The sequence below is a fragment of the Natator depressus genome, chromosome 15, assembly GCF_965152275.1.
Source record: "Natator depressus isolate rNatDep1 chromosome 15, rNatDep2.hap1, whole genome shotgun sequence".
NCBI classification, from domain to species: Eukaryota; Metazoa; Chordata; order Testudines; family Cheloniidae; genus Natator; species Natator depressus.
In genome coordinates, this window is record NC_134248.1 from 29,497,844 (window position 1) to 29,522,770 (window position 24,927).

General features: G+C 52.0%; 1 protein-coding gene across 6 annotated transcripts in view; it reads left to right on the plus strand.

Annotated features, from left to right (window-relative positions):
* FAM222A (family with sequence similarity 222 member A) overlaps window positions 1–21,541 on the plus strand; it is a 105,880-nt gene extending 84,339 nt beyond the window's left edge. For 5 of the 6 annotated variants that reach the window (XM_074972702.1, XM_074972703.1, XM_074972704.1 and 2 more), the window contains one exon: window positions 18,346–21,541. In XM_074972702.1, coding sequence (XP_074828803.1) covers window positions 18,346–19,589 — 1,244 coding nt within the window. In that variant the 3' untranslated portion in view covers window positions 19,590–21,541. The remainder of the gene's footprint in view (window positions 1–18,345) is intronic. The other variant, XM_074972699.1, reaches the window with a different exon arrangement.
* Window positions 21,542–24,927: the final 3,386 nt, after the last annotated feature.

A 24,927-nucleotide genomic window follows, 5' to 3' on the forward strand; every position in this document is an offset into this window, starting at 1 on the left:
GAGTGCGGCCTAGAAAACTAGAACAGGTCAGGGGAGGAGGGGAGAAATCCAAAGCTGATTCTTCAGCATTGTTATCCACTCAAAAACAAGCCGGGGGGGAGAGAGTACCCACAGAGAGCCAGAGTTTTATAAGGGGGAAGCCATTGTTGATGTGTGCTAAGGGAGGCCGGGAAGTGCGTTTTATAGGGTTGCCAACCCTCCGGGATTGGCTGGGAGTCTCCTGGAATCGGCCTTGATCTCTCAGAGGCTACTGAAACCAATCTGGGATATTTCAGATGAAGATGGCGGATGCTTGCGCAATGAACTGACCCCAGTTGAGGGGATAAAGGGGAAGAAAAAGAAGACTGGAGTCTGTTCTACCCCAGAAACTTTGATTTTTCCCTCTTCTTATGAATGCTGGTTTATTGTTGCAGAGTCGTTCATGAGCACTGGGACAGTCCCCACAGTTTGTTCTGTACAGTCATTAAACTTAAGATTGTATTGTATTTGCACCCGATGCCAAGGAAAGATAGGAAGAATAGATAGAGGCCAGTATGGCTCTATCAGGGGCTCTTTAATGACCTCAAAACTGCAAAGGAATCTTACAGAAGGTGGAAACGTGGACAGATTGCTGAAAGGAGCACAAAAGAACAACACAAGCATGTAGGGACAAAACCAGAAAGGCTAAGGCACAAAATGAGTTATGCCTAGCAAGGGACATAAAAGGCAGTGAGAAGAGGTTCTTTAAATGCCAGAGAGAGACCAAGATAAATGTAGAACCTCTACTTACCGGGGAAGGAGACCTAATGAGTGATGACGTCAAGGAAGCTGAGGTGTCTAATGCCTGTTTTGCTTCAGTCTTCATTTAAAAAGTTAAATGGTGACCAGATACTCAACACAATTAATATTAGCAACAAAGGGAAAGGAACACAAGCCAAAATAGGGAAAGAACAGGTTAAAGAATATTTAGATACGTTAGGACTATTCAAGTCTCCAGGGCCTGATGAAATTCGTCTTAGGATGTTTAAGGACCAACTGAAGCTATCTCGGAACCTTTAGCAATTATTACTGAGAACTCCTGGAGGGTGGGTGAGGTCCCAGAGGACTGGAGAGGGACAAACATGTCTTTGAAAAGGGAAACAAAAAGGACCCAGGGAATGATAGACTGGTCAGCTTAACTTCCATACCTGCCACGATACTGAAACAAATTATTAAACAATCAATTTGTAAGCACCTAGAGGATAATGGGGTTATAAGGAATAGCCAGCAAGGATTTGTCAAGAACAAATCACACCAAACCAACCTAATTTCTTTCTTTGACAGGGTTACTGGCCTAGCGGATAGGGGGGAATCAGTAGGCATGCTGTACCTTGATTTTAGTAAGGCTTTTGACATTCTCATAAGCAAACGAGGGAAATGTGCTCTAGGTGAAATTACTATAAGGTGGATGCACAACTGGCTGAAAGACCATACCCAAAGAGTAATTATCAGTGGTTCACTGTCAAAACGGGAAGGCATATCTAATGGGGTCCCGCAGGGGTCAGTCCTTGTTCCTGTACTAGTCAATAGTTTCATTAATGACCTGGGTAATAGAATGCAGAATATGCTTATAAAATTTGCAGATGACACCAAGGTGGGAGGGGTTGCAAGCACTTTGGAGGACAGGGTGAAAACTCAAAATGACCTCAACAAATTGGAGAATTGGTCTGAATTTAACAAGATGAAATTCAGTAAATACAAGGGTAAAGTGCTTCATTTAGGAAGGAAAAACCAAGTGCACCATGGGGATTAACTGACTGGCTAGGTGGTAATACTGCTGAAAAAGATGTGGAGGTTATAGTGGATCACAAATTGAAAGAGTCAATGTGATGCAGTTGCAAAAAAGGCTGCTATTCTGGGGAGTATTAACAGGAGTGTCGTATGTAAGCCCTGGGAGGTCATTGTCCTGCTCTCCTTGGCACTGGTGAGGCCTAGCTGGAGCATTGTGTCCAGTTCTGGGGGCCGCACTTAAAAAAGATCTGGACAAAGTAGAGAGAGTCCAGAGGGGAGCAACAAAAATGATCAAAGGTTTAGAAACCCTGACCTGTGAGGGAAGGTTACGCAAACTGGGCCTGGTTAGTCTCGAGAAAAGAAGATGGGACGGGGACCTGAGAATAGTCTTCAAATATGTTCAGGGCTGTTATAAAGAGGTCTGTGATCAGTTGTTTTCCATGTCCACTGAAGGGAGGACAAGACATAATGAGCTTAATCTGCAGCAAGGGAGATTGAGATTAGATGATAGGTAAAATTTTCTAACTATAAGGTTTGTTAACCTCTGGAATCCCCATCACTGGAGGTTTTTAAAAACATGTCCAGCAAACACCTGTCAGGCTTGCTTTAGGTTTTCTTGACCCTGCCTCAGCATAGGGAGCTGGACTTGATGACCTCTCAAGGTCCCTTCCAGCCCTACATTTCTATGATTAATGAGCACTGGGAGTGCATCCACTGGTTTGTTGTTGTAGGGTTGCTGTTGGGAGTTGGATTGCTGGCATTGTTTTGTTCGAGGAGAAAGAGCTTTAAGTGATTTGTTTTGCAGAGCAAGCCTCGCCCACAAACGCATACACGCACCCCCCCACACACAGGTGCGCGTGCACGCACATATGGAATTACACGGGTTCACTCACACACACAAACACAGCCAGAATTACATGGGTTCTGCAGACTGATATAAGAAGGGAGGTCCGATTTGGGGCTTTTCCAGTGCTGATAGTGATCTGGGACAGAGACATTGCCATTTGATTGTGTCGTTCAAGAAATTTGCAGTATCTTCTCTTCCCCCTACGAGTGCCGATGTCAGAATATGACATAAGACACGGACAGATACTGGGCCAAGCTTGTACCCAGGCTTGTTTGACTTTTCATGCACTAACTTTCTGTGTGTGTGTGAATTTAGTGCTGGTGAAAGCCAGGGGCTGCTGGGGCTGCCTGCAGGCAGGCCCAGTGCACGGAGGTTGTGCTTTCATGACACTGCTGGAGCTCCAGGATGCCCTCCTTGCCGTCAGTGGAGTTACTCTGGATTGACAGCATTTAGCTGACTGAGGATCTAGCCCTGCGGTGCATTGTTCCATGACAGATTAACTTTTAAACAGAACAGATTCTCTGTCTTCCCTGCTGACCTGGCCCCATAAGGAAACCTAGTTTGCGGCATATTCTGTGAGCTGAGATGGGGGCTTACTGTAATGTCTTTGACAGTTCAAGTTTCAGAGGAGGGGAAGAAATGCTGGCGACCGGCTGAGTGTCAGGCAAGCTGTCTGTACGTGACGGGTGATAGCGGTGATTTGGGAGAGTTTGCATCTCACAGTAATTACAGCCCGTTAGAAAGCAGTAATTATTCCAGAGAGGGGGAGCCGCTTACCAGTGGAGCGCAAGAACACGCCAGGAACCTCTTGGAAATTGGTAGCTCTATAATTTTCCCAGTGGGGGTTTGGTGCGTCACCCTGATATGTGACAACACACTGAATTTGTGACTTGTCATAGCCAACCCAGCTGGTGTGTTGAAGGGCGACAAAGTAGGGCTCTTTCTTCTCTCCTTAAATGAGCTTTTAGTGAAGCCTTTTTGTGCCTTCCGGGACACCATCCTTATGTGCCTGGAAAGCCTTTCCTTGTTCCCTCTGTATATTGTGTCGTCCTCATTCTTTTTGCTTTTCTATGAAGTGCTTCCGGGGGGCAGCTGCAGGTGCCGGGGGGCAGCTGCAGGTGCCGGGGGGCAGCTGCAGGTGCCGGGGGGCAGCTGCAGGTGCCGGGGGGCAGCTGCAGGTGCCATGCTGGTGCCAGGAGCCTGCTGTAATCTCTCCGCCCTGCGTGGGACCTGCAGCCCCTCCTCTCGGGACTCCTGGAGATGAGCGCACCAAGGATGTTCACGCCTGACGCCTCTTTGTGCTTCCTGGCACCGTGAGGAAGGCCCTGCCTTCACATCCTTGTGAGCGCTGTGCAGGGCTGATCCCTGATGGGACGCCCTGGCCAAACCTCGCACAGAGAGCCTCCGGCAATGCTCACATGCTCATTTCCTCTGTATCCCTCGAGCCCAGGTGTGTCACTGAGCCCATGCAGAGCCGCACAGCGATGCCTGCGGCTGGGCTATACAGCATCCACATGCTGCATGACAGCTCCCCCGTCATCCTTTGCCCTTGAGAACTGCTGTTCCCTGGCTGCATGCTCTGCTGCCTTTGTGGGGAGAGACTTGGGGCTTTTCTGTGTGGGGAAATGCACCGGTATAATCGACCATAGGGGTTCTGCCGGCAGAATGCCCACGTGGACACTGTTATCCAGAGAGCCACACAGGATTTGTGCCGCTATAACGAGAGCGGTATAGCTGCGCTGGTAAATTTGCCTGCTTTGACTCTGTGTGAGGCAGGGACAGCAGCAAACTTCAGCTGCCCCACCTGTCCAGGCTGAGATCCAAAGGGATCTTCCCCCACCAAGTCTGTCTGCTGCCTGGCAGCCCACCCAAGGAAGCGCTTCTCTCAGAGCCGATCCCTGCAGGGCAGCCCCTGTTCTGAGAGCTCTGCTGTGGACCCGTGCTGCAAACACCGTCGTGCTTTTGCTCCTGCCTGCTTTAAATTAGCAAATGCCCATTGGCTCAGGGGTCCGTCCACCGAGCGCCACGGCGGAGTCGTGCGGCCGGGGAAAACCCGCTCTCTCTTATAACTGGCTTCGCTGCCGGGTCGCCAGGAGCATGGAGTATGCCTGGGCCTGTGGCAAGCCTAGCCTCTGCTTAGCCGCCGTCGGTGCATCACTCAGAGGCACCGTCTCCATCCTTCCTCCCGTGAGATGGATGGCGCTTTCTCCCTTGCTCCATGAAACGCTTTCATTAGGGATTCTGCAAGTGTCACCAGCTAATTAGTGGCATGTTAATTGAGTATTCACAATGCTGCCACCTCCAAGGACAGCGGTGCCGTCTTGAAGGGGAATGCAGATGTGTGTCTTTCATCCCGCCTGTCTGTCGGGAGGATTACAGCGGCTACAGGATGCACGGCTCAGCTTGGCGGTGGCTTGGCAGGGGATTTGGGCCACCCGAGAGATCCCGGCATTCAAGTTGGCCAGTTGGAAAGTTCTCCGCACTTGGCCTGGCCTGGACATTGGTCACTGGTGGGCCCAGCTCTGTGCTTGTTCCGAGGGCACTGCCCACCCATCCTGGCATGAGCTGAACTCCAATAATGGGCACTGCAGGGGTGCCTGCAGGCATACGCACACAGCGATTGGGCCCACGCACTGTCATGCCAGGCCTGTGATAGCCAGATATGGCATTGCCCATCTGCGCCAGTGGGAGCATGGGTAGGCAAATTCAGTGCATCGTCCTTTGAAAGCGAGGCTCTTTGCGTCATGACCACGTGTTGGGAATCGAGCCCCAAGCAGCTGTTGAGTTAGTGCCCAGAATGTCACCTCCACTCTTGGAAGAGGCACATGGGTCTTGGCTCTGTTGTCTTCGTGCTCTGGTTGCCGTCCGAGGCTAGCAGCATGGCACAGCCGCCTACACTCCGTGAGGAGAAGCTGGTGTGGGGAATATTGACTGAGCCAGACCCTCAAGCAAATCATGTAGGGCTCCCAGACTGGATGAAATGCATCCAGCGCTTCTCCCAGGCCAGGTGCAGTCTTTAGAACTGGATTAAAGTGCTTGGGGGTTTGTGGACTCCTCATTTGCAGCCGGGAGGCTGTAGTCTCGGTCACATCCTCTCTTGAAATCAGCACTGATGACCAAGTGGCCCCTGGTGGGTTACCGACTTCGTCCCCAGGCACACATCCTTTCCTTATGTCTGTGAGACTAAGCTAAGGACCCAGTCCCCTGCCCTGGATGTGATGTGGGATGCTGCGTGACAGAACTGCAAACAAGATGCTCTGAGCCACACCCCAGCCATTAGCCGCCTCTGCTGTAAAGCCTCCAGCCTGAGGGCAGTGGGGGCAGAGAGCTCCCCTCCCAGCCACAGCCTAGACCCACGGTGCATGCTCAAGCAGTGCCTGATCTCAGCTTCCAGCTTTATTTAATGGTGATTTCAAATGAAACACTCCCGAAAGCCCAGGGACCTGAGTCAGCAGCTGGGGGATTGTGCAAGTCTAGACCCTGCACACAGAACCAGCTCCTCGTGAGCCCTGGAACCATTCTATTCTTTAAACACAGTAATAATAATGAGTCCTCTTTCTAAAGTCTAAGTGTAAAGAACTGAGGCGGGGGGGAGACTGATAAGTTTGGGGGACGAGGAGGGCTCATTAGAACTGGCTCCAATAAAAGCTCCTGCTCTTCCTGTCCTGGCGATTGCAGCCTGACAGCCTTGGCACCTTCTGTAAAGTGGAGATCCGGCTCCCTCTGGCCTGCACTGCTCTTCAGCTCCCCTGGCCCAGCAAAGCAGCTTCTTGCCAGAGCAGACTGGCCTCCCTGCAGCCCGCAGAGCGTTGGAGCTGGCTGGGTGCAGGAAAATTGGAATTCGCCAGTTTCTTGCTGGAGCGTGGCTAGAAAGGCCAATGGAGTGTGGCTTTTCTCAGGCAGATCCAGAGCAGAGGCTGCCATGCATTGTCTGTCTGTGTCACATGGCTTTGAATCCATTACTGTGGCACTGGAGACAGCCCTTCCCTGGCTGGCACTCCACCTGCCGCGCCGCACCGGGAGGGCAGATCTCACAGGGCCATGTCAAGACAGTGTGGAGTGGGAGGTGCCTGGTAGCAGCATCCTTCTGAGGGTTGCCTTCTAAAACGGGATCGAAGCAGAGCGTATGTTCCTGTCGGGACGCGGAGGATGCGGAAATTTCACGTAGGGTTATCATCTGTTTGTTACAATAATCGCTTGAGACTAACTCAGAACAGGGTGCCATTGTGGTGGGCGCTTTGCGTACAAAGTGCACACAGTCTAAATAGACTGGACAGGCCAGGGGGAGAGGAGCATCGTGGAACATGCAAACAGAGGGACCAGTGTGAGGGCAGCAGATGGCAGGTTGTAGCCACCAATTTTTACTTCTTGGGTGAGTTTTTTTTGTGATGGAGACACATGGGGGGTGCAGGGCAGGGGGAAAGGTTAGGTTTTAGGCCTTTGAATTTTCCACATGGTTTTACTTTGATTTCTCTTTATACACTTTTAATAGGAAGTCTTTGGAATTGGGGCCGTGGCTAAAACATGTCCCTGGCTGCCTGGATTGTCACTATCAGCAGATAGCTTTAAACAAACATTGTCTATATACAGACAACTTGGGGTGGCAAGGTGGAAGTGTGTGTGTGTATATGTTAAGCGTATATATAATATACATTTGTATGTAAATGTATTACATATTTCTCTGTGTGTATAATATATATGTATAATATATACACACACATATACAACAACATATTGTGTGTGTGTGTGTGTGTGTGTGTATGATATACTTCTGTGTGTATATGGGTGCATATACATATTATATATAATACTACGTGCACAAAGAACTATGTTAAAAATGAAGGTTGCAAAGTCAAGCACTCGGAAGCTAAGGAATGCCATAGTTAAGGTTGCCTTTGTCACCTTAATTTAGTCCTCTAGTGCATAAGTGTTATGATACAGTCTTTAATTACATGATCACATACTATTTTTCCACACGACCCCGATTCATTCAGTGCACAGGATGGACAGTACGCACTTAATGCATTATTTTGATTTCTCCTCATTGTTCTTATAATAGGAATTGCCAGGCTACCTTACTAGACAGTACTACCAGCCCTGCTACAATAGAGTGAGTGTGTGTGTGTGTCTGTGTTTTCTCCTCTCCCGTGCTAGTACTGAAGGCCTTTTACTTTTCCTAGTACTGAAGGACATTTAAAAAATTACCCCTTTTGCTATACATTGTTTTCCTTTACAATTCCTTTCCCTTAGCCACAGAGACCAGATTGGCCTCTCCCACAGGTGGCATGCTGTGTTGAAGTCGTGGCACTGCAGGGATGTTTCAATGTAAAGGAAGAAACATGCTCCCACCAACAATCTTACACAGCCTTGTGAAAACTTCCCCATCCCTGTCTAGTGAAATTCACCCTTGTGCTGAAAACCAGTACAAGGCCTCTGGGGCAAGTAGAACTTAAGTGATGCCTCAGCCTCATGCCGATCCTCAGCACGGGGTGAATTTCACCCATTCAGCTTTGTTAGCACCTTCTGTCTTGAGAAGGGACGTGCCGGCCTGGCTCCCTGGCCTGGTGTGTTCGGCAAGGAAAGCCCGCTGCAAGTGGTCATTTTCCCAAGCAAGGGTGCTGGCAGGAAGGCTTGATTCCTTCTTTCTCTTGAGCACTGAGCAGGGCTAGGATCGGGTGCATTGAATCTATAGGGGCAGGGGCAGAATGCGTCCATTCTTGTTGTCTGAATACGAACCACTGGTGTTTGGAGCTTACATCTCCGATGGAGAGATGTCAAACTGTCGGTAATATTCATCCCACATAGGAGCAGCAGGGAAGTGGAATGGGCAAGCCCTCGGTTCTCCCCAGCCCAATCCCGGTTTATCTCAGCTCCCTCACTCTCTTGATTTGGAACCGGGTTGCTGCACACGTTCTGCAGGAAGGCATCCACTGATCCGGAGTGTCTTTCTCAGATCTCCCAGCAGCTACATTTAATCCTGCTCGAAGGGCCTGATTTTAATTGCCTTAATAGATTTGTTAATAACAATGTCTATTTAAGACACCTGTAAAAAGCCCATAACATTAACTTAATGGGAGAAATGGCCGGTGATCTCTTCCATTCTGCCTTTTGAATTACTGATACAGAGGCTTAATGGAAGAACAATGAACAGGCAAGGAAATTGGCGTGCGCGTGTGGGTCTGCACGCAGCTGGCTTTACACTAAGGGTCTAGGGATCTGAATGCCACAAATTCATCTTCAACACCAGCTCAGGTTATTGTCTCTCACACGCAGCAGGAGCCAGAGGAGCTGAAGCTAAACCAAGAGGCCAGTTTCTGGCTCTTTGTAGGTGCTGGCTGAGATGGGCCCTTTTGGAAAAACTCATGCAGCTTTAAAAAACCAAAACCTCCCAGCCCTCATTATGGCTGCTGTAAGAGACAGAAAAACCCCATGTCACAATCTCCAAGGCAGCAGGGCATGTGCCCTCCACGTGTGACATAGACCAGGCGTCTAATGGCACCAAGAGCAGAGGTGCCCTCCCTCTGCACATGGAACTTGCTTCCCCACGGAGGTGCCGAGGGAATTCCAGAACAGCATAGGGCCCAACCGCTCATTATATTGTTGACTTCAAGAGCGGGATTTGTCTTTTGCAAGCAAGCGATAAGCCAAGGGAGGCCAAACTGCAGCCCGTCCAATGTAGCAGACGCCAGATAGTCAGCGGCATGTGGCCCCTTAACAGCACCTGCAATCCCAGGGACTGCAGGGAGGTCGCACAGCATGGGAGATGATGCAGAGTGCAGCCCAGGGTGCATACATTAGAGCAAACGGCAGCTGCCTTCCTCTTACGCACAAAGGGGCATTTCGCGGACGATCTCAGCCTGCCATGCCATGCAGTCATCAGGCCTGAGCCGGACCCTGTTGATGTCAGTGGTAATAATCCAAGCAATTTGAATATGAATCCAAGCAATCTCAGTATTCTGGGACCTGTAGTCTCTGTAGGACCTATCACCTTCCGCTCCACCAGCTAAGATGGACTCTTTGCACGGGAATATTTTTCGCTACGAGGCAGCTAGAGCAGAAACCCCATGTCTTTGTAGGGGGACCCAGATGCTGATCAGGTGGCCACAGAGTTGTATGTGTTTCTCAGCAATGAGACGCCAGTTGCAGGATTTTAGCTGACTCGAAGGGTTCATTTAAGCAGGGGTCAGCCGGTGCGTGGAGTCCAGCATTCCTTCAACTCTCTCATGCCAGGGAGCTCTCCATTTCAGAGAGTCATCGGGTTAGAAGGGTCTGCAAAGGTCATCCAGTCTAAACCATCCCCCCTGCCAATATGCAGGATTTGTTGGGCCTAAATCATCCAAGACAGATGGCTCCAGCCTCCTCTTGAAAACCTCCAGTGAAGAAACTTCAGCCTCCCAAGGCAGGCTGCTCCATTGGCCGGCTGTTCTGACCGTAGGAAGTTTTTCCTGAAATTTAATCTCGATTTGCTGTGCTGTCATTTGAAGACATTGGGGGCAATGGAGCAACTCCACCAGCTGAACAGCGGGTGAGATTCCACTGCTTGTTACCCACAGTCTCTTCCTAGCACCAGGCTCTCTGCGGGTTCTGATCCATATAAAAGGGGGCTTTCGCCAGTCGCTGGAATACTAATTGTCTGTCATTTCCGCCTGGCAGAGGGATGGCTGACCACAGAATTTCAGATTGTCTAGATAGGCGCTAATTAGCTAAAATTAAAGGTGACGTTTAATACAATGGTGAATTCTGAACAGTTTACAATTAACTTGGGTTTTGCACAGTGAGCTTATTCGGTAATTATTGTTCTCACGCAAGCAGGGAGCGGGTGGCTGGAGGGTTGGTTTAGACGCTGGGTGGTATTTATGTGGCGTGTGTAATTCATACTCCCTGCAGCTTGCTCTGCGGCACATCGCTTGGTCCGATCTCTTGTTCCATCAGTTCTGCTGTACCAGCTCCATTTGGAGCTTCTCCTCCATCACTCATGGACTCTTGCACAAAGATTGAAGCCTTCCACGCACAGCTTAACAGCCTGCCCCCCCCCCCCCAGCATATGGGGTACTCCTCTACATGCCCTGGACTGGCTGGTGTTAACAAGATAAATCAGCTCTGTTTTATTTGGGGAGGCAGGGGGGCTGGGCGTCAGGCAGCCTTTGGGAACAAACTTGATCAATCCCAGGACCTGCGGCAGGAATCTAGGTATCCAGGCCTTGCCCTCTGACCTCAGCGATTGACCTTCCCCAAGGCAGCAATCTGTATATCACGACAGTAGCTCTCTGAGTCTAAGAGCCGTAGCACTGCAGAGATGGGCTCACAAGCGGAGAGCTTAGACCGCTGTCCTAATTCTGCTTCCAATGCTGTCAGCCTCTCCGTTCCCCACAGTGTCCTTCGGCCACACAGCAGCAGGGGCCGCTCCTCTGTCCTGCATTGCTGGGCATACCTTGTGGCACAGGGAGGGTTCTTGCATGAAGGGCCTGTTTATGTCCCCACCTCCATTATCCGCCTCGGGAGGTGAGGGTGCACCCGTCCCAGCCCCGAATGAAGGTTGGGACAGTCATGTACTTCCCTGCCTCGTCCACTGGGTTAAAGGGAAAGGGGCCTTTCCTCTCGTTAGCCAGCTCACTTTTCCCATACCTGCCGGCGGGCCCCGCTGCTGCTGGAGCAACCCTTCCTTTTTGGGAACGGAGCTGCAAGGACACTTCCCAGTCATGTAGAACGATTTCCCCATCTTCATAAAGTATGTGTGAAATGCTTATACGCTGTCTTTTTCCGTGCCATTACTTCTACTGGAATTGAGTGTGTGCAATTGCATGTTGAGCCCAATGCATCCTCCGCTCTGCCTGCCCCACACAGCCAGAACCCCAGTGGCTGGACTATCTCCTGTGATTTGGATAGTCCAGGGAAGACATTACAGTGCTGCACAGGGACCGGTTTTCTAGCGCCTTCATTATATGGTGGTGTGCGCATTCCAAAAAAGACTCCCCATGGCTTTAAAAAAAAAAAAGGGGTTTCTCAGCATGCTCGGAAAACAGATTTTGTGAAACCATGTCCTCTTGGCTAATGTCTCTATTACGTGGGATTGCTGTTCCACTTCCACCAAACTGCTCAGCCTCGTTTTTAAGAGTATTTTAATAGTCCTTTGCTCTGCAGTTTGTACAATTACCAGCGACAGTTAAAGGAAAACCATGTCCTGGAGCAGGTGACGTGGCCCAGTGCCCTGCGTGCTGGGACGGGACGAAATGTGGACAACGTGTGTGTTTGTCATTGAAAAGCAAGGTCCTGTCTTGGCCAGGCTGTTTAGTGACATCCGAGCAGTGATGGCTGACCCGCTCAGAACCTCGGCACTGGCCATGGACCCGCCTCTGCACCTCTTGCATCTGCAAAAGCGTGTTGGACATCTCACCAGAGCCATGTTTCCTGAGACATTTTGGTCCTTCCGGTTCTGAAGAGAAACTCAGAATTGTGGGGGAGAGTTTTTTGTGTTTTGAGGCTTTCAGAAAGGTCCACTTTGAGTTTGACTTCAAGGTTTCCTGGAGGGCTGGGTCCATGGCCCCTACTAACCCTGTGTCCAGCCTGCTTCCCACCAGACCCAGACCCTGGTCTGATCACGGTGGAATGCTGGGACAGTTAGATGGGACATCAGCAACTCTTAGTCTGGGCTTTGAACTCAATCTCTCATTTCTATTATTAACCCACCACTGCAGCAGGTGGGAAGCTGGCAATGAGTCCCCTGGGCTCCTGGGGTGTGTCACACCCTCCCCCAGCAACTGCAGCCACTTTGAAACATCTAAATAACAACAGAAGTGTTATGTCTGCTACATCTCCTAGTTAATTCCTGGGGAGAAGAGGCCGTGGGATCTTTCAGACTGCTGGTGAGCTGAGCCATGTGCATTAGGTGTGGGGTCCCTGGAAGGCTTGCATTGCCCATGTGACGTGTTGAAGATCTTGCAGCTCAGAGTTTAGCTCCGGTGTCTTCCTCTTTCGCCCACTGATGGCGCTGTCACTCCTCTGGCTGGTCTCTGCGCCCCACCTGGAGTCATTGGAACACGATAGTTAAGCTGCTGGTAATGATGATTTGATTCTTCTGGCAACCCCCAGGGAACCTCCTGCTGGCTTGTGAATCTACCAGTCTCCCACAAGCAAAGGCAGAAGGCTGCCCTGCTCTAGGCGGGCCCCAGAAGATTCTCCATGCAGCGAGAATCGAGTGGTCCTGCAGGGCAATGTGTTTTGCTTCTACCTGAATCTCATGGGAACCGCGGTGAGGCTGAGGGTCAAATTCAGGCTCGGTGCAAGCTAGTGCTGCTGAGGTGTGAATACGGTCCCTGGGTCTCCAGGATACAAGTATTGTGTATTTATATTAGAGTAGCACCTCGAGGCCCCGTTGCACTGGGCTCTATATGTGCACACAGTAAGAGCCAGCCCTGCCCCCGAGAGCTTGCCAGCCTGAGTAGACAATACAGACGGGAGGGGAAGGAAAAGAGGCGCTTTGTCTGACTTGCTCAAGGTCACCCGGCAGATCAGTGGCAGAGCCAGGTCTCCGTACTCCCGGCCCAGTACCCTCTCCTCTAGGCCGCACTGCCTCTCCTAAAAACGAACCCTGCTTTCCCTGCGGAATCGAAGAGCTCCACCTGTGGCTGAAACAGCCTTTGTGCCTCATGCCGGCACTGAAAGACCTAGTGTAAACGTGCTAATGGTGAAGGGGAGCAGCTGGACGTCCCTGCAGGGCCAGCCGCCTCGCGTATACCACCCAGCATACCGCCCCCTGAACTGAGGGTGACGACAAGGGAGTTCCGTCTCCTGGGCCCATTTGGTCCTTGACCCCTCTGCTGAAATAGACCAAAAACCTCTGCAATACCACAGTGGCTTGTGTGACATTGACACCGGTTCCTCTAGGGGCGGGTCTAACTGAGACCCCCTCCCCGTCGCCACCTGGCCATCACGTGGTAGTGAGTTGGGGTCTCATTCAGCCACTACCAACCTGGGTCAGCTTCAAGGGGAGTAGAGACCCGGCATGCCTCAGCATGTACCCTGTAGAGCATGGTGCGTCCTGTCAGGAGTCGGGTATCTGCTCCAGAGCCTGGTAATTCTCACCTGTCTCAGCCCAATGCCCGAGAGGAAACTTCCCTTTCGCAATATAATGATGGAAAAGCTTGCCCCAAGACCGGAGGTTGCTGTTTCGTGTAACTCACTCAGAGGTCAGAGCTGTGGTTGGATTGACCCTTGTGTCTCACAGGAGAAGGCTGGCAGCTACCTAAGCCTGAAAGGGTTTAGTTTATGAATGACTCAGTAGCAACCATCGTTTTCTGCCTTCTTGTGTGTGTGGAGATTTTAAACACCTAATTTATTCCATCTATTAGATAGATTTTGTAGATTTAATCATTTTCACAGTTGGTGGCTCATTGGATACTCAAGATAAACTCCAAATGAAAGTATAATGGGTACGACAAATGAGTTTTCACACCAGAATGGCAGAAACTTGCTTGGGAAAGAGTTTGAGAGGAACAAAAATATATACATATATAATTTTTTTTCCTGCAGTGGCTTTTGCTGACTATAGTAGGTTACCACAGTTAATTTCACCAGTTTTGTTCATCTGTAAAATTGCATAAAAGTGACATTTTTGTGCTCATTATAGGAAGTGCTGATTTATAGCTAGTAAATGGAATGCTTTTCCATTTTTGGTGAGGTTCTCGTAGCAGCGCAAAGCACCCATGAAATTGCTTGTATAATGTAGTTTAAATCCAATCTCAGAGAAAGATCCCCCCGTTGGGTAAAGTGACATTTCCATTCTCCACACTGAGTTTATTTTAGGCCACTTAGAAGTGACTTTATAAGAGAAAGGGGGCAGGTTTGCGCCGTGACCTCATTTCTGCCAGGCTGAGGTACAAAGAGCACTCAATGGGGATTGCTTGCGAGAAGCTCCCTGAAGCCTGCTGCTGGGTGTTGGGTTTGTGCAAGTTGTTTCTAAAATTGACCCAGAAGAACTTTCAAGTGAGGAGCCTCAAATTGTCCAAGAAGAAGAGATGATTGACTGTGAAATGATCAGGCAGTAAGATGAGCAGAAGCGAGAGCAATGCGTTCCCGAAAAACTGAATAATACCTCACTAGTCAGGTGCAGTGGGGGACTGCCAGAGGACAGGGGAGAGAGGCACAGGCATGAATATGTGCAGTTAACATGCAGGGGTGGAAACAGCTGCCTCCCAGGTCCAGGGGAACCTTGTTTATCTGCCTGTCATGGGCAGTTCCGCTACACCCAGCACGCTGGGCTCTAGATGCCAGATGCAACTGGGGCACGATCCCCCAGTACACTATCATTTACTGCCCCCCTTATCCAGCCTCCATGTGTCCTGGTTACGTCCCCATGGGCCACTTGTATTTCCTCTGGAGTCCACATTCTGCCCTGGTACAGGGGGCTGCAGCTCTACCCAAGCCAATTCAGGGCCATGAAGATGGCTATAGGGAAGTACAGGGCAAAGCCCCCAGCTGCTGGGCTGGGAAATTCGGGCTGTGCGTGTCTTCTCCCTTCGGAGGCAGGAGCCTTTGCTACTGGGGTGCTGCTATTGGCAGGAGCCATCAGACCCCCCCCCGAAACACAAGGCCCCGAATGGTTGGTTGGTTGGTTGGGGAGGGGATCAGGGACCCTGTTAATCTGAGATCTCTGTCCTTGGCAGCCTCATTGGGTCGGCCTTGTGAGATGTTGGGCAGCTCCTGGGTCTAGTGTGGCCCTGGGGGTCACAGTGCGTTCTCCTTCCCAAGCGGGGAGCAACAAGGGCCCCTGCTGTGGGCCCAAGGCCTGTTCATCGCCCCGCTCTCCGTTCAGATGCAGCTTGTCCCTGTGGAGTGCACCATCGTGTTTCCAGCTGCTGGTGGCTTGGAAGCTGCCAGACTGGCTGATGGCACACCTGCGGCTGGGTCACCCATGCCAAAGAGGTGCTCCTGGCTGAGGGCCACACGGGCAGCTTGCCAGCTGCCTGAACAAGGCCCCAGTGCAGCGGAAAGGCTGCGGGTAGCCATGGCCCCCAACCTGCAGCGCAGAGGAATGACCACTCCCAACAGCGCCCCATTTATATGCCTCAGTGCACTGAGGAATGCAGTGCCCCATTTATATCTGGTGGCTGCATGGCCTGTCACAAGATGATGGCATCTGTGGGCTGTGTTAGGCCACTCCAGGTAGGGTGCGGCAAGAAGCCTAGTGAATGCAGCTGAGTCTGGGGCGAGGGGGCTTGTCATGGAGGCGCCCGCCTTTACTTCCCCTGTTGCTGACTAAGCAGCAGGCTCTGCCCTTCCGGTGCTTTCTGTTATCACCCCACTTCCTCACCTCCCCTTAGCCTCCTCCCAGCCCAGCCGCCCGAGAGGGACACGCCTTCCTTTGAGGTTTCACTCAATCAAGAGCCTGATGAGGAGAACCCCCAGCATGGTCTCCACTCCCAGAGCTCCTCGGAAATGCAGTCGGCTCCAAGATTGAGAGAATTTCTTTTTGTTTCTCTCCAGAGCAGCTTCCCCTTACTGCTCGCGGGAACGGAGCCGGCCCCAGAGAGCCAGTTCAGAGGGGCCAGCAGTGCCCCGTCAGCCTAGAGCTGCTCACACTTCTTCAGCCTATTTGCCACATGACTAGCTTAATGGCTGTAATCTTGTCTTCCCCAGCTGTATGGCCCTAGCCCAAGTGGATGGCAGATAACAGATCCAATATCAAATTGCAGCTTTGCCTTGTTAACTTACTTTGAAAATGTCCATTTTCCCATTTGGATTCATCTCTTCTGTGCTGGGAAGGAGAAGGGAGGAGCTGCTGGCTCTGGGGGCTGCATAGTGCCTGGCCGGGCTGATTCTGGGTCCCCAGGCCGACCCTCTGCTGTGGGGGGGAGGGGATTTCTGCACACTCCCACGCTCTGCACTTGTAGCTCCTGCATTTCTGGGTTGGCAGGACCGAAGCCCAGCTCGGGATGGCTCCATGACCAAGGCATCGCCCCGGGCGGGAACTGGGCACATGAATCTGCTCTCGCAGCTCCTGCCTGAGTGATCCATGCTGTAGAGATGCTGTTGGGGGAAGCTACTGCTGCAGGAGGGTCTCTGGGGTATGTGGGCGAGGAGAAGGGGGGTGAGACGTTGGGGGACATTTGAGGGGGGCAGGTGAGTGTATATAAAGGGTGGGATTGTGGGGAATGACATGGGGCTGTTAAAGTATGAACGTGTGTGTCTGTGTGGCGAGGAGTCTGGGCGCTGTGTGCGAGGATTAGTGTGTGTGTGTCAGGAAGTGTAGGTGTGGCTGTTGGTGTGTGCGTGCATGGGCAACTGTTACTGTGCACACATGGCAGAGGGGATGTGTGAGCACGCACATTGCAGGGGGGTTGTGTGTGTGTGCATGCACATGATGGGGTGTGTGCATCTGGCAGGTTGTGTGTTTGTGAGCGTGTGTGTGTGCACACATTGTGGGGGCAGTTTGTGTGTGCGCATCTATGTGGCGGGGGTGCGTATTGCAGGGGGGCTGTGGGTGTGCATGTGGGGGGGTGTCATGCATGTTGCAGGGGGCGGGGGGGGAGTTGTGCATGCCTATGTGGCCGGGTGTGTGTGCACATGTTGCGGGGGGGGAGGTTGTGGAGGGGGGGTGTATGTGATGGTGTGTGCATGCACGTGGCAGGGGGGTTGTGTGTGTCTGCGCGCACCAATGTGGTGGTGGGTGTGTGCGCACATGTTGGGGGATTGTGTGTGTGTGTGCATGTGGTGAGGTGTGTGAATGTGGCAGGGTGTGTATATGTGCACACACATTGCAGGGAGGTTGTGGGTGTGTGTGCGCGTGCCCATGTCATGGGGTGTGTGCATGCACGTGGCGGGGGCGTGCGCAGAGCTTGGACGGTTTGGGTGCCCCGGAAATTATTCTGTGCTCCCCATTCCTGACGGTGCAGAGTGAGCAATTCCCATGGCAGCAGCGGCGCGGTCGAACTCCAGTCCTGAGCACGAGCCTGGCTGGCTCCCGGTCCTGGTGCAGAGTCTGGGCACGTTCTGGCACCTCCTCCGGATTTCATTTGCGATGCCGTGCTCTGTAAAGGAGTAACAGCACCGTACTTCCCATAATGTACTCTGCGGGGATCCGGCGGCGGCGCCAGGCCAGCCGCATTAAACGGGTGACGTGCCGCTCACCCGTGCACCAGAAGTGTGGTAAACGGGGTGGGTGGCTGCTCTCCAGCCGCGCTTGTTGTGACGGGCAGAAACTGCAGGGGGCTGGATGGTCCAGCCGGTGCCAGCAGCCAACACTTACCGGGTGTGGGGAGGAGGCTAGCTGGCTGTTGGGGCAGGCTGCATGGCCAACAGTTGTGCCCGTAGGAGGCTGGCATGGCGTTTTGCCATGGGTACCGATGGCCCTGTCAGTGTCAGTATGTTAACCAGCAGGATGCCGAAATGAAGGATTCCCTTGTAAGTACTTCTGTGTGCTCTCTAGCTCCCAAACCGTTTTCCAAACAGCAATTAATGAGGCACCTCGCAGCCCCTGTGAGACCTGGCGGCAGGTCCTTGTTTCACCGGGGGCTCACTGATAGGAGAAGTGACTTGCCCAGGGAGCCAACATTAGGAGCAGGATGAGTCTGAGCATCTGGTCCCTGGCTCTAACCACTAGTCGTGCCCTGTCCCTGAGCTGGGAATGGAACCCAGGAGTCCGAGCTGCCAGGGCCTTGTGCCAGCCATTGCTGCCGGGGCCTCTCACCACGTGCGTTTTTAGTGCCGTTCCTGGCCGAGTCTAATGCTCTGCCCTCGTTTGTGTCTCGCAGGTGAAACGGCGGCCTCCATGCATTCCCCACGCTACCCCAGCCCAGCCGAACTGGATGCCTATGCACAGAAAGTCGCCAACAACCCCCTAACGATCAAGATCTTTCCCACCAACATCAGGGTCCCCCAGCACAAGCACCTTAACCGGACGGTCAATGGGTACGACACGACAGGGCAGCGCTACAGCCCCTACCCCGTGCATTCCAGCGGCTACCAGGGCCTCCTGGCCATCGTAAAGGCCTCCAGCAAAAGCATCGTGAAGAACTCGGAGGGCAAGCGGACTAAGATGTCTCCAGCGCAGGTGGCCATTGCCCCCTACCCAGTGTCAAGCACTTTAGCGCCAGGCCTCTCGTGCGCCGGGCACTTGAATTATCACAGTACTCAGAAGCAGCTCGACGTTCCAGTCCCCCCAAACGTGACCGTAGCTACGTCCGTGATCCCGCTCGCAGGCCGGAACCTGACCCTGCAGCAGTCCAACTTGCCCTCTATCCAGAGCATCATCTACCAGATCAATCAGCAGTGCCAGGCCCAGGGCTCCCAGCAGGCCTGCCAAGGGGTAGTGGTGACCAACCCCAGCCCCGCCAAGCACGGCGCGGCCAGTGGCTTCGCTAGCATGGCGACGGCGGGTGCTGCCGTGGCCTATGCCGGTGCCGTCCTGCCCGACTGCCGCAAAGGGGCAGAACTCGCCATAAGCTCCAACCCGGCCGTGACCGTCGGCCCCAAGGCCGGCCTCTACCCGGATGGCATGGATTACCTTCTCTGGCAGCAGAAACAGCAGCAGCTCCGAATGTACAGCGGGGGCAGCGGAGGGGGGGGCGCCGTCAGCAAGTCCCCGGAGACATGTGCGGGGGTCTCACGCCCCTACACCCTGGCGGGCGCGGTGGACAAGGTCAGCTCCTCCCCTTTGAACTGTGTGGGCATGCACGGCAACTTCTCGGTGGGCCAGTATTTTGCCCCCCCTTGGAACAGCATCTTGGTCACCCCCAACAGCGACTGTTACAACCCCCAGGAGCTCGCCAACGGGCACCGCGAGCTCGGAGTGCCCCCCTCCGATGGCCTGTCCAGCAAAACGCTCTGCAATACCTCCATCCTTAGCAGCAGCCTCCAGTCGCTGGAGTATCTCATCAACGACATCCACCCGCCATGCATCAAAGAGCAGATGCTGGGCAAGGGCTACGAGACAGTGTCTGTGCCAAGACTCTTGGACCATCAACACGCCCACATTCGCCTGCCCGTCTACAGATAAGAGCCTGACGCTGCTTTCCAAACAAAGGGCCACGGTGGGAACTTGACTGGTATCCATTCTCCTCTCCGGTACCGCCAGGGTCTGTGGCAAAACAAAGCGAGGGCTGGGGAGGGGGGGGTTGGTTAACGAAAGGGGCTGGGGGCCCCAAAGACGCTGGAATTAATTGGGGTCGTTGAACTGGATACACCTGAAACCCGCTGGAAGCCACGGACGAAGGAATGCTTGTTTCTAGAGCTCTGAAATGGTCGTTTCATTTCCACGAATGTGAACAGGGAATCGCTACAAGTTGCTGCTATCCAGGGAGAGACGGTTTCGCTCTGTGCGCGTGTGTGTGCGTGTGTGCGCGCGTGTGCGAGTGCGTGTCTGTGTGCGTGCGCCAGGCGGATCTGCATGTGGGAGAACCCCCAATTCTATCCTGCGCTGAGTCCCCAGGAAAGTTTTAAGTAAAAGAAGAGCTCCAATCCCCGATAATTCCATGCTATTGCAGCTTGGTCATGACCAGAAAGAGCTAATGCCTAATTTCTAGTTTAAGTCCATAACTTGCACTGCTTTGAGTAAAGCTAATAATTGGGGACAGTCTGGAGGCTATTTAAGAAAAAGAAAAACACTTGAAAACTTGAACAGATTTTTTTTTTTAGTTAAATATACTGTACATTTATGTGTTGGCTGCTACAGAGTCTCTTCCTCCGCTCCCTCCCCCGCCCGCCCCCATTGCTTGGGCCTAGTCTGTTACTTTCATTAAACCATACGTTTTTGATGCTTTCTCAGTGGAAAGGTTTCATTGCCCAGTTGCCCACGCGGTGGGGGGGAGAGCCGCATTAAGCTAAGGAGCCAGGGACCTGGGTGAGCAAAAAGGGCACGAAGTTAAGGATATTTTACCCTCCTCATTGTTCTTGCGGTTTTCCAAGCGTTTCCCTCGCCCCCGTGGTAACGAGAGTCTAAGAGGGCAGAAGCAAAATGTGACTTACCTCGGACCGATCCGAGGCAGGGCCCCTGTTCTAATTTGTAAAAGAATCCACACCCGCTTAACAAACCCACCCTCACCCCATCCCCAAATACAAGAGCTTGTGATCTCCCTCCATCGCTCTCAAACCAGGTGAGCAGTCATGAATCCGCCTGGGCACAAATGTAAAGCTAGCTGAGCACCCACAAGCAATTTCTTCTTTATTATCAGGAGATGAATGGGGAGCCATTATGGTGTCTCCAGGCTCTGGGCAGTAAGCTCAGAGGAATGGTCTGCCCCCCCGCCCCCCCTCCGCCATCCTCACCCCATCCTCTGCCCAGGTCCCATCACAGGAACATTCTGAATTCTAAGATTTCCAAGGTTGTGGTTTTTTTGGTTTGTTTTGTTTTTTTTTTACTGTCAATTATACCTTTGTTCTGTTGTAGAGGCAACTTGCAGGTGAAGAGAAGTAGAATCACATTTAATGCATCTAGCCATTGTACCAGGTTGTAATTTGCATACTTTATTTTCTTTTTTAAACAGTTCAAAAATGTTCATTATGGTCTGTTATTCAGTATGTGTAATTATGTGTTTAATAGATTTATTCATTTTTAAAAAAGCGGTTCTACATTACAGAAAATACAAAGTTTTTTGATGTTTAAAGGAAAAAAAAAAAAACCTACCCCAACGAAACCCAATGTGATTGTGCTCAGAAAAGAGGTGTACTGTATCCTTAAAAGGCCTGTTCAAGCACTAAGTGCATTTACAAATCTCTGAGAATGTTTTTTTATACTAAAATTGACCATTATATTCTACTGTGAGAAGTGCTGTCTGCACTATATTGTTTTAAAAATGAGAGAAAACGGAAAAAAAACAAAACAAAACCCACAAGCTGTGTGTCCGAATGTTGTTTTCCCAAAGTAAAACCAGGATATCATCGGCTGTGTGCTCTGGATTTTGTTCGCTGGCTACGGCTTCTCCTGGATCATTTCAGCCCATCTGCAGGGGTGGGGGCAGGAATGGCGAAGGCGGAGAGCGTCAACGAAGGTTCCCAGGCACCCACCCCACTGCGTGCTCAGGATTTTGGCACTCGCGGCAAGTAAGACAAGCAATTTCCTGACTCTTGGCGGGGGCGGGCATCAGAACAATCTGCAGCCAGCAGGGTGGGTCTTGGGCAGTGTGAAACTAGCCTTTTACTGATTATTATCTGACCCTTCAGCCTTGGCCGGACGGTTGCATTGGGTCCAGTTACTGCCCTGCTGTGTCCTAACCAGCTGATAACACTGTTTGGTTAGGCCTGTGCTGACCGGCCTCACGCCTAAGGGAGTCATACTGAGTCTGGGTCTTTCCAAAGTTAGGACAACTGGCTGGAACTGTAGGGATGTCAGCTCCCAGGTCCATTCGCATATTCCCTCTAGCGCGATGTCTGTTTGGTGACCTGCTTCCCCTCCCAGTGCCAGTGAGTGTTTGGACTGTTATATCTTTAATTCACACCCCCCTCCATTCCCCTCTCACAGGGCAGCATGTGCGTTACTGACAGGGCTTTACACAATGCAAGAACATAGAAAGACAGGCCCCTGGGCCACTATGCTTAGGGCCAATTCTCCTGTTGGGTCAGCAGAATCAATCCCTCCCTTTCTGCATGTCTGTGCCCCTAAAAGATGGAAGGTACCTGCTCCTGCCGTCCGCTCCCCCAGCTTTAAGCAGAGCAGGTGCTCGCTCTCGATTTTCTGTATTGGAATTTTCAGGCCAAGATGTATCTTGCTCATAACCGCCGTCCCCCTGCAGAATTCCAAATTAGATGCAGTGCCACCTGGATAACTATCAATCATTTCGACTTGCCCTAGGAATTCCCCTGGAACCGAGACATAAAAACTGTCAAAGCCAGGATGGTGGTGCTGGGAACTGCGGCTTTTAGAAGAAAAGGCAAAGAGAAGGGGCAAGGAGGTGCCAGGATATATAGTGCTACACCATGGCCTGTTGTCAGTCGCCTGCGTCTCAAGTGGTGGGTTGCAGGCTTAGCTGGAGGAGCGGAACAGGCTGGTGGCTGGGGGTTTTCAGCTATGGGACAGAGCCGGGTTAAGAGAGCTTGTCCTTGGTGCTGCCCAGGCACCAGGGTGGGAGAACAGTGCCCACTGCGGCTTGTCCTTGGGATGTATTCGCTCTGGGCTGTCCCCACAAAGGGAAGCACTGCATTGTACCCTTTCGTGGGTGTGGAGGCGATGGTCCAAGAGGTCTTTTCCATATAGGCCGCTCAGGTTTTTAGGGTGCTTGGGCACCAAAGAAATGTCTGTAAATAAATGTCTAATGCTGGTGAGCCATTAATCCAGCCTTGGTTCCAGCATCTGTGTCTCACCCAAACCAGTGCATTAAACCAAACCGGAATACACCCCCCAACCCCACATACGTATATTGCACTTAATGTTTTTCCTGCCGCTTGCTGCCAGACACCTGGCTCTCTTGCAAAGCACGTGCGCCTAGCAAGATGCTGAAACGTGGCGCTCTCTGAGCCCAGCTAACAGGGGCGGTGTGGAAGGGAGAGCTGTGCTGGACAGCTCATGCTACGGGGGAGGGAGGGAAGAAGGGAGCACACCTTGGACTATGGTTTATCAAAAACAAATCGCTCTCCCGGAGGCTTGGATTTCTTGCGCAAGTTCTTTGGCTGAAGCTGCCTTTGGCTTCCCCAGCAGCGTGCCTGGGTTGTTGGAGCTGATGGGGTGGGGACGGGTTTGGCAAAGGCGGGTTTGGCAGAACACAGCCTGAGCAGTGAGGTTTTCAGGCCCCTGTGCGGCTCCTGGCATGTAGTTAATGGGGGGAATGGCTGGGAGGGCGGGGACCAGCTGCCTGGGCTGGTCTGAAATGGAAATCTCCCTGGGGTTCTGTTCAAGGCCCCTGCATGGCATCTAGCTGCAGCGGGCTGGGGCAATCCTTGCTTGCCCTGCAGACCTCAACTGGCTTTATGGGGGCCCTGGGCCCTGGCAAGGCTCTGAAGGCTATAAACTGTCCTGCCCAGCGTGCCATGTGCTCTCCCCACCCTGCCCTGGAGCAGTAGTGTATACAAACTGCCCCAGCTGAGAAATCAGCCCTGCGTTTTTCCTCCCCTTTTCCAGGCAAAGCTCCCTGGTTTTCCCGTCACCTCTCTCAGGGGAATGTTCTCACCTCTTTAGGGGGCTGTGGGGGGCAAAGGGCTTTGTGTGAAAGGAAGGCAGGCTCCACTCTATTTGTGAATCCACTGTCTCTGCTAACTCCACTCAGTTCCACCTATGGTGACCCTCTCCACTCTGACCCTCTCTGCTCTGGCAGCAGCAGCAGATTCCTGGCCCAAACAATGAGCCGCTTGCATTAGGATAATAGTATTAAATTCCAAATAGATTTCAACTCCGGGCTGCTATCACTCAGCCCCTTGTCTCCCTCAGCTGTGGAGACAGTGCGACATATGGTGTTCCATTATCTGAGCCTACGGCCTAGCAAAAAGGCTTTAATGCTTAAACAAACAGGGAGGCGGCCTTCGAAGGCTCTGCATGTTCACTTGAGGATAGCATTTGATCACAAATCTGAAAGGAATTTTGTTTTCACTTGCTCACCCCGCAGTGCTCAGCCCCGCAGAAAGAGGTGGCTTTGTTCTTCCTGTCGCCCAATAACGGGAAAGAAATAGCCTAATAACAATGCTGATTGTGCCAAATGGTTGGATGTTTATGCATTGAGCCCGGCTCCCATTCAAGGGCAAAAATTCAGCACGGAGGCCTAGGAAGGATTTGTTCATAATTCTGCACAATACACAAAGGAAATCCTGGAAAAATATGGGTTGGTTCCATATTTCACATCTTGTTACTGCTATTTTGTTAACCAAATGAGATTTGGCCTAGCGGAGAGGGGGCTTAGCAAACAGGGCTGCTGTGTATTTGAGGATACAGTTCGGTCGGGGAGGGGGAGCTGTGTTTTCATCGCAGAGCATGAGATAATTTCCAGCGCTGTGAGCTCAGCCCTTGTGACTCCAGTGCTGCCTTCGCTTGATCTAGGGGAAAATGGTTCTTGCCTGAGCCCTACTTTGCATTTTGCCAAACTGCCTCCATTTGTTTCTCCCTGGCGCATGCGGCAGGGAGGAGGGAGTCTCAGGACACACGGTTTGATTCCCTCTGCTGGTGGAAAGCTGCTTCTAAAACCAACTAATAACAAACCCCCTGGCCTAGCAGGTTCCTCGAAAGCAGCTGGGTGTAACCTGGGAGGAGAGCAGCAGCAAGGAGCTGAGCAGGAGTTTAAATCACATCTGCCCAACCACAGATGCAATAACCAGTAACGGGTGGACTATTGCAGTGCTCAGCCTGGTCCTAGTGCTCTTGAGAGCATTGAATGCTGTTGCCCTTCAATAGCTGCGTGCATGGGGGGGGTTCGGAA